We start from the raw sequence: 13563 nt of genomic DNA on the forward strand, positions 1-13563 counted from the left end.
AAATTTGTACGGAGAATACTTTATCCATTGCAGTTAGCAGCTTTAAAGTAGTAGTCCTCTCTAATATTGCTACTGGAATAATTGCTAATAGTGAAGGACATCTTGAAATGAACTCAGTCTGCGACATTTTAAAATCTTAGTTCAGAAAGAATCACTTTTGGCTGTGAAATATTTGCTGTGCAGATCAAGATCTTGGAGACAATAGCCGGAGCCTGGTTGGAAGGGGAGGTTCACCCAAAGGAAGTATTTCACCACGGTAAGCAAAATGTACAATCATTTAAGGAAAAAAATATTTTTAAACTGCAGAAACTTTTATAAGGTGCCCTATTTAAGTTGAATAAAATTATGTAGGTATGTTCAGTTGGAGTAAGAAAATATTTTAGATTACTTTGAATTCACAGGGATATCTAACATAATAAAGCTATGTCTTTTTCTCATGCTTAGAAATTACTGAAGAATTAGATACATTTTTTTACATTATCTGATCTCACTTATATAGTTAATTTTGCAGAGAAACAATTATCAAATGGATGCTATCGTAAAAAATATTAAATGCAAATATTTGTGTCTGTATGAAGTGTAACCACACTGAAAAAAGGGAAGAATCTTGTATAGGCAGTGAAATCAATATTCTTAAAAATTTAAAACAATCAGGATTCAATCAGGATAGGTCACTAGCATAAAACCATGCTACTGCACAGTTTGAGTTTCTAATAATTATTGGGTAGCATTTTAAAAGTGTTTCATTTTAATGTATGATTGGTAGTACACATTTCTACTATAGTCTGCAAATAGTTAATGCATGGGTAATAAACTTAAAAAAGGAATGTCAGTGTGCACTTTTGCTTATGAATTGCTATGTCATGGATAATGTGTGTGTTAGTGATCTGTGGCCAGATTTTCAAGAACTTGGAGATCTCAAAGACTGACTGAAAAATATACCCACTCTGCAAATTAGGCCAATGGTCATCTTAGGAACAAATCCTTTAAAATCTTTGGAAGCTGAGTGTGATTGACTTCTAATTAAGAATTGTAGAAATATACCTTACTGAAATATAAAGTTATATAAGAAAGTAGATCTCTAGGTTAAAATGGTTTAGCTTGAACGGCTTTTATACATAATTATTTGTAAGGTTCCAGTTCCTAATAACTCATTTAAAATTAAATTAAATTGAGAATGTAATATTTCTTTGTTCTTCATGCTCCTTCTCACATTTGTTAAAATCTTAATTTTAATGTAAGCCCTGTGAATAATGTTTAAGACAGTTAACTTTTTATTTTAGCTTTTTAAGAAGGATTTTGCCCACTGTTTTAAGACTATTAAGTACGTAATTAAGGAGTCAAGACATAATACTGAGAAAATTATTTTGTTGTCCTTTGGATCTTGTCAATTATAATAAAATAAGCATGGATTGAAATAGCATAGAATTGCTAGATTTATATACAGTGCTAGTATTAATATAAGCATACTACTTAATAAACATGTATATGGATATATGGAGGAACAATTTAGAAGATATATAGTACTATAGAATGTATGTAAAAGATTTTCATTCCTCAAATGAGGCAAAAATAATTTTAGGTAGAAATACATGTGTCAGAAAGATGCATTTTAAAAAAAGCAGAGTCCTCTTCATTTTAATCACATTCACCTGCTTTTAATATAAAAGCTGTCAGAATTATATCTAGCTAGTGACCTTCATTGAATCTAGTAGCAATAATCCAGCAAAGGCTAAGACTGTTTTCAGAGGAATTATTCAAGAAAAACATAGGTATGGGTGATTTGTTCTCTGTCACTCTTTCTTTATACATACACATAGCCAAGTATTAAAGAGATGTTAGTTTTACTGCAATCTCTTATACATCTGTGGCTAAATAATCTTCAAATATTTCCATCAAGTTTATACCAGGGTTCAACAATGTATTCAGGGCAACAAATGATATTGTGTAGCAGTACTGCTTGAAGAATATAATACCTTTTGAAAATATGTCAATAATTTGCTAGTCATTGGCTAGTAAAATCCATAAATATTTTTATCTTAATTTAATAATTGTATAATTCAATACAGTATATTATCTCATCCTAGACATGGATGATGTGGTTAATTAACCATATGGAAGAGCAATTTACTGTTGGGTGAATTCTGATATTAAAGAGAAAAATAATTGCTTAACACTGTAATTTGAGTGCATGCCAAAACAAAACAAAACAAAAAACAATTGGTATGAGGTTATGATCTATTTGAAATTTTAATCCTAAAAATTAGGAAAAGAATGGTTCCTTTTCATAGCAGAGATAATTCTAGTACAAATACTACATTAAATGATGATTAAGTACATTTGTACATTTATAATATATAAATATAATTTATTCATTATTCCATCTCCACCCTCACCAATTGCTTGGTATATACCTTCTATTGTGTAAAAGAAAAACCTAGAGTGCTGGCTCTGTGTGTGTGTGAGGAGTGGGGGGGATGAATGTGTATTTTCAATGATAACTGGGAACATGGGGAAAATGTTATATATTTTTACAGTGAAGCAAGGGAACAATTGCAATTTACCAACAGAAAAGTGTTGCTAAATTTATTTAATTTCAAAATACTAATATATAAGTTCTGTTATTTGATTATGTTTTGATACATCATGCTGCTTTAATGATATTTGTAAACACAGAGATAAAATGCTTCACATTTGACATTTCTAGTTAAAGTCATTGTCATCAAATAATTTGTGATGTTGGTTTGTGTGCATATTAGGATATAAAACTTGCCAAATTGTTAAGGCCTGTTTAAATTAAATGTTGGTCATAATTTTCTAAATTAGTGTACTGGCTATATAAATATTTAATACTTTCCTGCACATCATTATGACTGCTGTTATACTCTAAAAGGGCTTTTTCTGTTGTTGTTAATTTCTGAATTCATTATATAGTGATGTCAGATGAATTCTTACCAAAAATATTCATTTTAAGTGAAGATGTCTGGGGCATGATAACTGTTTTTTGTTATATCTTCTGTAGCTATTTAATTGAAACAGACAATTTTGCCCTTTCTTTGTGCCCTAGAGCTGTAGCATTTTATCAAGGTGCTTATTTGGTCTGATATTTTCTAAGTGTATTATAGTTAATTTTATTATATATGTACGTATTTCTCATTATGCTTATATGTTTTTAAAATACCCTGTAAATTAGTACACTTTCAGTTATCTATGTAACATTAAATTAGTTCACCTAAATAATTGAAGTTTTGATTTTAGTGCAAAACTCTCCTAAAAGAATTGACATGCGGAAACTTCATCATTAGACTATGTGGTGCTGAGACCTATAGGTATCTTAAGGAGTATTGATTAAAAGAGTTAAGAATAGCCAAGAAAACTGATATGTGTATGTTGTATATATCTCCTCTCCCTTTGTTCTTTTAGTGTAATTCATAACCTTTCTACAGGTCTCCTGTAAGCAACTTACAGATTCGTTATGATCAATCTGGAAATAGTAGTGTAGAACATTTGCCTCCAACACCATCTACTATAGAACAACTTCTGGAGAGGCAATGGAGTGAGGGACAACAGTTCTTACTGGAACAAGGAACTCCCAGTGACAGTAAGTTTTTCATCCTGTCCTGATTAATTTTTTGATTGCTGTTAACAATATACATTGATGGCCTTACTATGTAATCTAATATCCATCAGAAAAGTATTATTGATGTTTGTAAATTTTATATTTGAAAGATGATCATCATTCCTGGAATGTAACCCATATGTTAAAATGTGATTCTAATCATCTCTTTCATTCCTGGTATGTAAAGACATGCCTAAAACATTAGTCATTTACTTTAATTTTGCCTCAAAATTATTCTGAAGTGGGAGGATGGTGATAAGAAAGAATTTGGTAATGAAATATGAGATCATAAATTTATTTTGAAAAGATGTAATTAAAGCTTGTCTGATTCTTCAATAACTAGTGATATTCTGATTACATATGCATATAAATGCATTAAATATTTGAATTGTTTTAAAATTATTTTACTATTTTACAAAAAGTTCCTTTAGTATATTTTCTTGCTTACCGATCATGAGTGAAGTGCCATCTAGAGGTATGTATGCACACGTGTATGTGTGTATGTACTTTGTGTGTTTTTATGAATGGTATCCTGACAAAAATGCTAATTGTGAGGAAATTCATGCAGGGATAATCCTTTAAACATGATAGCTGGAGGACAGGTTTAGCTAAGTCTTATTGCATCTCATTTGGGCACACTGAGAGTTCCTTTGTATATTCTTGAAGAGGAGGGATAAAAAGCTAAATCCTTGGGAAATGACCAGATGTGCCTGCACTGCTATACTTGTGTCTGTACTAGGCCTAAAGGTCATGTTAAACAAATACAATTTAGAATTTTAAAAGCAGCTTTTAAGATGGTATAATGGCTAAACTGTCTTTATGTGCTAACAGAGGAAAGTTCCAAATTTTATCCAAAATTCAAATTTCAGAATAGAAGTGACCAAGGATGTGCTTTATTTGCAGGAAGAGGGCAAGGGCTGCAGGAGCCTTAATGATCCCTGCTGAGTGCTCTTTAAATGGACATTGGAAACAGCTGGATTTTCTCCCAGCTTGTTTTTAAAAAAATCTCCATTTCAAATTGAGTAAAGTAGAAAACATATGTACAACGTGTTCACAAACTTTAGTAGGGTAAGGGCTCTGGACTGAAGCTTTGAACTGTTAAATATCTCCACAAGAAATTAAAAAAATATGATGTTTAATAATTTCACAATATTTTTGATACAACAATAAAGATACTACTCTTTCCATAGTGTCATTGACACTATACTTCCAGCAAGGGAGGAATTTTAGGCTATATATTTGTGGATGAACAGATCTGGTTCACAGATCTGGTCTGTTTGTCTTATCTAGAAATAATACATTAATAGTCATCATGGCTAATTTCAAGGAACATTTGAAATATTTTTTTATTTCTTCAATATTTTATAGAGATATAATTTACATTGCAAAAGAAATATTCTCCACTAATTTATTAGCAAAAACATAATTACAATAATGTACCAATCTAATTGCACATATAGAATGATGCAGAAACAATTTTTAACTGCAACTTTCAGGGTTTAAAATGTTTTTGTTTAGTTTTAGGCATGCTGAAATCTTTACACCAGCTTCAAGTTGAAAATCGCCACTTAGAAGAACAGATTAAAAATCTAACTGCTAAAAAGGAGCGCCTCCAGCTCTTAAATGCCCAGCTTTCAGTTCCTTTCCCAACAATAACAACCAATCCAAGTCCTTCTCATCAAATGCCTACTTTTTCAGCACAGACTGGTAAGTAGAGAAAAGTAGGTCTCTCTTTTAAATTGAATTTTACAACAATTTCTAAAAGGCTTATAAGCTCTCACCTAAATAAATTATGAATGTTATCTCTCTGGGAAAAATAATTTTATTATTCCTCTTTTCTATAATATGTCTTCCAAAATGAATAAAGCCTGAGAACATTTTCAAAGAGAAAGTCACATACGTATTAGATATGTTTAAACTTTTGAGGATGACCAAAAGGGAAATTGACTTAAATTATCAGTTTATGTACCTTTATGATGTCAAAAATCATTTACAGGTAATGGGATTTTCCCGTAAATATTATAAAAACTGCAGTTCAAATAACAGCTTTCTTTTTAACATCTTTTTAACTTTTCCAGCTATGTTTGAATCCATTATCAGCAATAAAAATTGTGGACATAAATAGCTTGATTTATTAGTTTCAAAGTTTAGATTTTATTAAATATCCTCACATAATTTCTGCATCAAAAAGCATAAGACCTTATTAAAATTGTTTTTCAATTGTCACTCTAGCTGTTAGCTCTGATTCTCTAAACAGCAGCAAAAGCCCTAACCTGGGAAGCAGTTTTCTACCTGACAACTCCCTTCCTGTATTAAATCAGGTACTGTGTTTTTAATAGCTTTTACATATCTCATTAGTTAATACTAATTTCCTATTATTTTGCCATTTTATGAAGTTTGATACAGCTGAGTCTTTGTATTTTTATTAGGAAATACATTCCAGTGGACAAAGCACTAGCAGTTCCTCTGCTCTTTCCACTCCACCACCTGCTGGGCAAAGTCCAGCTCAGCAAGGCTCAGGAGTTGGAGGAGTTCAACAGGTCAATGGTGTGACGGTGGGGGCACTTGCCAGTGGAATGCAAACTGTAACATCCAACATTCCCACAGTGGGTGGAATAATTGGAACTCTGCCAGGTAACCAGCTGGCAATCAATGGAATCGTTGGGGCTTTAAATGGAGTAATTCAGACTTCTGCTACAATATCACAAAATCCTTCTCCTCTAGCTCACACAGCTGTGCCACCAAATGCAGTGCATCCTCTGCCAACCACCCTCAGTAACAGGTAAATCATTTTGCCAAATAGATATGTAAATAGGTATATTTGGATATAATACTTTTAATGATGAAAGAATTTGCTTACAGGTTTTTGTCTCTCTCATGTTCCCATCCTGCATTACACAAGTAATTTACCAAAGTATGTTTGGATTTGATGCATATAGGTTCAATCAATCAATAAACAAATAAATAAATACATTCTGAACTACATTCTCCACTCTTTCTTCCTATCTCACAGTTCGCACTTTACCTTAGAATGTTTATGTGAATACAAAATTAGTGATATATGTGTGAGGGAAAAAGAAAAGTCAGACTGTTTCCTGAAACAGTTTAGCAATCTGGGTCTCAATCCCAGCATGCATTCATGCTGTGCAAATTAAGCAGCATAAAGGCATAATAAATCAATCTACAGTAGAAAATCAAAAAGGATGATCCAGAGAATGATGACCATCATCAAAAAATTCCTGTCTCATGTAAGTTCTAGGTTTTCAAATTTAAGTTTCCATAAAGGTAATCACTTCATCAGGGATCCAAGATCCAAATGGTTTAAAATATTAAAGGGAAGGTTAAACTTGATTCTTAGAATATTGGAGTGACACATTCTAAATGCCTAACTGAGTTTTCTTCCTACTTGTGTGCCAACAATAGAGTTGTGTTAGTTCTTCCAAACTTCCAGTGACAAGTATGAGGCCTATCTATGATCATAAGGTAGATTAAAGACACTCTTGCTGTTGCCATCATCTATATTATCCTCACCAAAATAGTCAAGGAGCATCCCAAATTATAGCATTAAACCTTTATAAAGTGCAATGGCATCCAGAAGCAGTTGAGGTTCTCTGTCAATATCAATCTCTTATCGTTTTGGTATTTTCCTAGCCCAATTTCAATATCAGAATTAAGTTTCAGTTTATTTCAGCCTCACCCATTGTTTCCAAATCCTTGCTCAGAAATTCCATAGGCTTCTCAAATTAATAGATAAAGATGGTTATTTGATGTGTGGCTCATCTGCATATTGATGACTCTTTAGTCAAATCTTTTGATACCTTTGCCAAACACACCTCTAGTTATTCAGATGACTCCAATTTGAGATGCCACTATCCTCTACTGAAGTTTAATGTTAGTATGCTTGATAGAGAGTGGTTATTGCCAAAAACTATAAAGATTTTATTTAGTTTATTTTTAAAAAATGTTAATATTTTTAAGTTAATAGGAGGAATTTGTCTTCTAGGTAAGACACATAATCCAGCAATGCTGATATTAAATTTAGTTTGGCTAACTGAATTAATAGGAATTTGCAAATACTTAGAACACAAGTAGGACGCCCAAGCCTCCAGGAAGCAGTTATTTCATTTCCATAAATTGTGTACACTGAAATAAATGTTTACAATTTTATTTTATCTTCAGCTGTTTTATTTCAGAGCATAACATAGAGTCACTTTTACAAGTAGTGACAAGTTGATATTTGTACCAACTTGGGCTTTATTCCTATCATTCAAGATTTCATACCACTCAAAGTTGCTTCACTGGTCAACAATCTTCAAAGCTACTTTGGAAAGGGAAATGGGAACTCAATTTTAAGATTGATGTAGAAATGTAGGTTTTCCATACATAATCAGCATTCATTGTTTGCCTAGTGGCCAGATTGATGCTTTGTGTATATAAAATGTATGACTCCCCATGTTTTGCATCACATAAATAACTTAGATGCAACAGGCAGCATTGCTAATATTTGATCTCATCAGTTGCTTTGGCATACAGTGTTCCTTCAATTATTCCCATTTGCTCTTAATATTAGTTTTGCCAGATGCTCATAAAAGATGTATTAGTGTCCTTCATAGGAAAAGTTAAATTTCAAGTTTCTATTGTATTTAATGATAGTGTTTAGATAGAACCAATGATTAAATCATATGAAAATTGAGACCCGAAACAAAATATTTTTTCAGAAAAAAGTGATGAAAAGTCCATAGTTAGTGATTGAGCAAAAGAAAATATGGAACTCCAAATACTGAATGAGGAATTCTAGAATGAAATAGTTAAAATGTTTGCAGTGGATTACAAAATTGTTCATTGAAATAAAGAATGTCTGAAACTTAGAAATGGCAGGGAAGAACAGATTTTCAATGCTTAATTTGAAAATATTCTATATTTGCCCTCGTATTATTAAACATATTTTAATTTGTTTTGGCAAATATATGCTGATTTTTTATATGCAAGTATTTTTGACTGCATATACGACTAGTTGCTTAACGATTGGTTGACGTTATCAAGAACTTTAAAATGCTACTTACAATCCATCCTCAATGTTCCTGATTACTAGCACCACATTCCTCCACCCTCAGACACATGACTGTATCTTGAGCTTTGCAACTGGCTCGTATTTATAACTCACTGCGCTATTCTGCAATCCCATGACCACGATTTGCAACATATTTTGCCATTTTCCAGCAGAGGTTTGAAAGCCCATTTCACATGCTGATTCACTTAATGACCACATGGTTTGCTTAACAACTGTATTGATTATCTTTACAACTGTCATAAAAAGTTCATAAAACCAAGTCTGGTAAGCAATGCCCCAACATACAACCATAAAGATTTATGACTGAAATTCTGTGCTCCAGTATGATCGTAAATTGAGGACTAGATGTAGTGCAGGTAGTTTTCCTGCTCTACAGGAATTTAAAAATTCCCTAGATTTTTAAAATATGTAAGGAAGCATTTATGCCTCTCATCCTTCCTTCTTCAGCATAGCTCAGCATGTCACTGAAAATGTAGGTGAGATTTTCAATTTTTGTATGATTAAATGCACCAGTTATGTTAGCATTTCAGTGATATTAAGTACTTTGATAGTTCAGTTGTATTATTTTCTAATGTTACATCAGTAAATGTTGTATAAGTAAATGTTTAAGATAAAAACTGAGTATATGCTTAGCGAAACACACGATCAACCTAGACACATAAATCTGTATATATTTTCATTTTAAATGATTTAGCTTTTCAGAAAGTAGGGTAGAGAAATGATTCAAGCATATTTGCTCAGTAAATGCACTTTGCTATTTCGTAGAACCTCTGGACTTGGATTTCTCCCTGACCAGCAGAGACAACTGTTGCTGCATCAACAACAACAGCAGTTTCACCACTTACTAAATACTCAACAGTTCACAACAGTAAGCGTTTCTATTTTATCATTACATTTTCAATGTTCAGGAATGAGTGTTGATGCTTAGATATTACAGCCTGTCTCTGAATGTTCATGGATAAGACAGAGATCTGCAATTTAAAAAAAAACAGGAAAGAATGGGATTAAAAAAACATAGGATTTATGACCGCCTTAAAAGATTTGGCATGTCTTCACTTATTGAATCAAAAAATAAAAGAGCAATAAGAGAATGTACACACTATTAACGGGAGAGCCAGTTTGCTCTAGTGGCTAGGGCCAAGCTATAAAGTGGGAGAACATGAGTTCAAGTCCTGCTTTAGCCATGAAAGCCAACAGGGTAACTTTTGGGCAGTCACTCTCTCAACCCAATAAGAACTTATAGGATTGTTGTTGTAGGAATAAGAGGAGGAAAATATGTTGGATATGTTCACTGCCTTGAGTAATTTGTAAAAACAATACATTCGGGATATAAATAAATAAATGTATATATCATTGTGATTTCTGATCCATGCATCTGGATTATTTGCCTACACACAATACTATTCAGACCTGTCTAGGACTTTCAGACTTGTTTGATTGGAGGCATGTTAGACATGCTCCCATTGATTCCCTTCAATCTGTTTTCTGTCATCACAACTTTAACCTTTTTTGTTCTTCGGCTTTACTGAAAGCATTTCATTCCTTTTTAAAGTATTTTTAGCATTTCTTCAAACATCATTAGAATTTTTCACTAGGACATGGTTTTTTCTATCACAGATATCCAATTTTGAGTCTTATGACAAGTGCTAGTGTTTATGAGAACAAATGGGCATGAATTGGACTTTTTTTGCCTTGGTGAAATAGACTTCCATTTTCTCTTCCATGCATTCACTAAGTATCTTGTTGTCTTCCAAATTGCCTGGTGATCATCTCATTTTTCCAAAGGTTGATTGAACTCTCCACAATCTGAAAGGATTGTGCAGATCTCTATTGCACCACCATCAACATATCTCATTAAAAATTCAGAACTTTTTCAGAGGTTTCATATTTCAATCAGGGCAAAATGAAAAAGCTTTTGTTTCCTGCCTTCTTGAATTATTCTTCTATAGTTCCTGCTGTTTCTAAATTTAATGTATTCTGTCCAGTCCTTACCAATTTTTGTTCAAGCACATGGTTTGATCTCAGAAATATATTTAGGTCCCTCTAAAATCCTACTTTTGCAGAACTGTAGCATTGGGATAGTCCAAACCAAAATTTTCCCTTCACCTCATGCCTGTTCTGTTTCTGAAGGACATCTCTCTCCAAATTTTTTGACTCTATGCTTTCCCACTCTTCTATGACATATAATTTCTTACCAAGTTTTTCATAATCACAATTATTGTACCTGTATTTCCTGGAATAGTTCAAGAGGTACTAAGGTAAAACTTTGCATGTATTGACTAACTCCATATTCTTATCAAATTCCATCACCTCATATTTGTAGATTTATAACATATAGCTTTTGCATATGTTGCATTCTCATTTTCAGAACTTTCCTTCTCAGAGATGTTCCTTCAAGGTAGATCTCACATCTGAGTTTAAATTGGTGTCATTTCATGTTCAGCACTATTTTACCCTAGACAGAGAAACTTGCTGAAGTCATTTGGCCACATTTTTGGTCCACTGTCATTGATAAGATGACATCATGTTGATTCATTCCCTATCAGAGTTTACGCCAATCTTTTTCAACTTGGTGATTATCCCTTTGATTCATCCTTAATCTAGATCTTAGAAGCCACCTCATTGGAATACATTTGAAAATGTATTTAGATTCTTAGCATTCCCAGTAAGTACTTTCAGGGAAGAACCATTACCCATTTTGTCTAAAAAGAATGAATTTTGGAGATTTTCCTATCTTTCCATTTGTGTACCCTTATAGTATCTGTTCTGTAGTGCTTATAACTGAGAGATTAGAAAAGGGTAGGATGAATTCCCAGTGAACACTGTTGTCCTCAAGAAACAAAGTGAAATACCACTAAAAATAGTGCAGATGTTGCCTTTAAAATATGGCAGCTGCCATTTTGACCTATTTAATTTTTGAATCTTGTTGGCTGAAGAGGACAATGTTGTATAATGTTGTATAATGTGTAACGGATTGAATTAATGTTTTGCTGGGTGTCTCATCCTTCCCCATGCAAATCTGATAAAAAACTAACTATAATTTTCCTATAGAAAGGACTTCATGATCAAGAAATACACCATATTACATTTGGAATTCACCAAGTTTACTGAATCTTGCCCAGTTGTTCATTTCTTGGTCTAAATCAGGAGGAACCTGTTGGCGCAGTGGTTAAATGCAGCACTGCAGGCTACTGCTAGATCAGCAGGTCAGCGGTTCAAATCTCACCGGCTCAGGGTTGACTCAGCCTTCCATCCTTCCGAGGTGGGTAAAATGAGGACCCAGATTGTTGGGGGCAATATGCTGACTCTCTGTAAACCGCTTAGAGAGGCCTGAAAGGCCTATGAAGCGGTATATAAGTCTACTGCTATTGCTATTGCTATATTACCCAGTGGATGTTTCTAAAGGACAAATTTCATCACCCTGAGTTACTGGGTTTGCTAGGTAGTTGGGAAATTAAAGTTGGGAAATACATTACAGTAAATGTTGAAAGGCCACACCACTCACTTTATAAATCTTGAATCCAAAAAGAACAAATATGTGCAAAAAATCATTTGCATTGTTCAGAATTTTTCTAAAGAGGATAGACACACCCATGTCTTGAGTGTCTATGGAGATTCTCAATCATTTAGGTCGTGGTTGTCCCAAAGGTGCTTTTCTTTTTTTCTTTTCCTTTGAAAATGTTTCACTTCTCACCCAAGAAGCATCCTCAGTTCTGAAGAATGAACTGAATGGCCTTTTGGAAAAAAGCAATTTTGGGACACCCCTCTTTGAGAAGCTATTAGATCTGTAATTCCTCACTGAGATCTTGTCAGAATGGTTCTCCAAAAATAGAAGTTTGCTTATACCTTATCTTACCAATATTTTGATTTTTGACATAGAATATTCATCAGTTGTAATTTGAATGTTTGCATTGGTTATGTCACTAGAAGACATCTGACAGAATCTTTCTTGCCCTGCCCTTTCAACTTTTTCTCTTTTTGTTTTATAGTTCACAGGATGAGTGAGAGGTTTGCTGCTTGTTTTCATTCCCTTTTTGTGACTGTTACATTTGTTCTCTCATACTTGTCTGCTTAGAATGAGATTTTGTTCCTCCAATAACCTTGTAAGAGATTATGATTTGGGACCAGTGAACTTCTTAGTTGGTCATGAATTTGAATCTGAATATTCTGTATCCAAGCACTACCATATATAATCTCTGATCCTACTGCAATGAGAAGCTTTCAGAAGAATATTTTTAGCTTTCTTCCCTGGAATAATGAAATAATATTGTCACTTTTTTCTACTCTAAACTATAAAAAACGTTTCCTTAGGATACAATGAGAGCGCTATAAATCCTGGCTGAGTGAGAACCGTTTGAAAGTTTCGTTTTCATCCATGTTTAACTACTTGCATGAAAAATATAGTGATCTATAAGGTAATAACTAAATGTCCCTCCACTATTGTACTAAAGGAACAGCATCAGGCTCTTCTGTATCAACTAGTGCAACAACATCAACCTGAAGTACAGCAACTGCAGCTTTCAGGAGCCACACAGATTCCCATTAATAACTTGCTGGCAGTCTCTCAGGCATCTCCACTTCACACAGCTGCTACTAACCCATTCCTTGCAGTTCATGGGGATAATGCAGCTCCAAAAGTCTCTGTAAGTATATAGAAGTTGGGTTTGTAATAAAAAAACTTACAAAGCAAAAAATAATAATTCCTGTTTATAAGAGAAGTGCGACTTAAAGCAACTGACTTGTATTATCACAGCTATTTGGTAGCTGTCACTGAATGAACCAAGTAGTTCTAATCGTTCTATCTCTCGCTCTGATAAAGCTGAGTATGTGAACCTCACTACAATGAAAATTAGCATAAATTTTTCAAAGTTCC

At 33.3% G+C, this 13563-nt stretch overlaps 1 protein-coding gene across 3 annotated transcripts in view; it reads left to right on the forward strand.

Annotated features, from left to right (window-relative positions):
- The window catches only part of MLLT10 (MLLT10 histone lysine methyltransferase DOT1L cofactor), a 125098-nt gene that overhangs the window by 108164 nt on the left and 3371 nt on the right, over positions 1 to 13563 (forward strand). For 2 of the 3 annotated variants that reach the window (XM_032236991.1, XM_032236990.1), the window contains exons 12-18: positions 184 to 256; positions 3447 to 3601; positions 5138 to 5326; positions 5852 to 5940; positions 6049 to 6401; positions 9456 to 9558; positions 13142 to 13333. In XM_032236991.1, the coding sequence (XP_032092882.1) occupies positions 184 to 256; positions 3447 to 3601; positions 5138 to 5326; positions 5852 to 5940; positions 6049 to 6401; positions 9456 to 9558; positions 13142 to 13333 (1154 nt within the window). The remainder of the gene's footprint in view (positions 1 to 183; positions 257 to 3446; positions 3602 to 5137; positions 5327 to 5851; positions 5941 to 6048; positions 6402 to 9455; positions 9559 to 13141; positions 13334 to 13563) is intronic. The other variant, XM_032236992.1, reaches the window with a different exon arrangement.

Source organism: Thamnophis elegans, chromosome Z (assembly GCF_009769535.1).
Source record: "Thamnophis elegans isolate rThaEle1 chromosome Z, rThaEle1.pri, whole genome shotgun sequence".
NCBI classification, from domain to species: domain Eukaryota; kingdom Metazoa; phylum Chordata; class Lepidosauria; order Squamata; family Colubridae; genus Thamnophis; species Thamnophis elegans.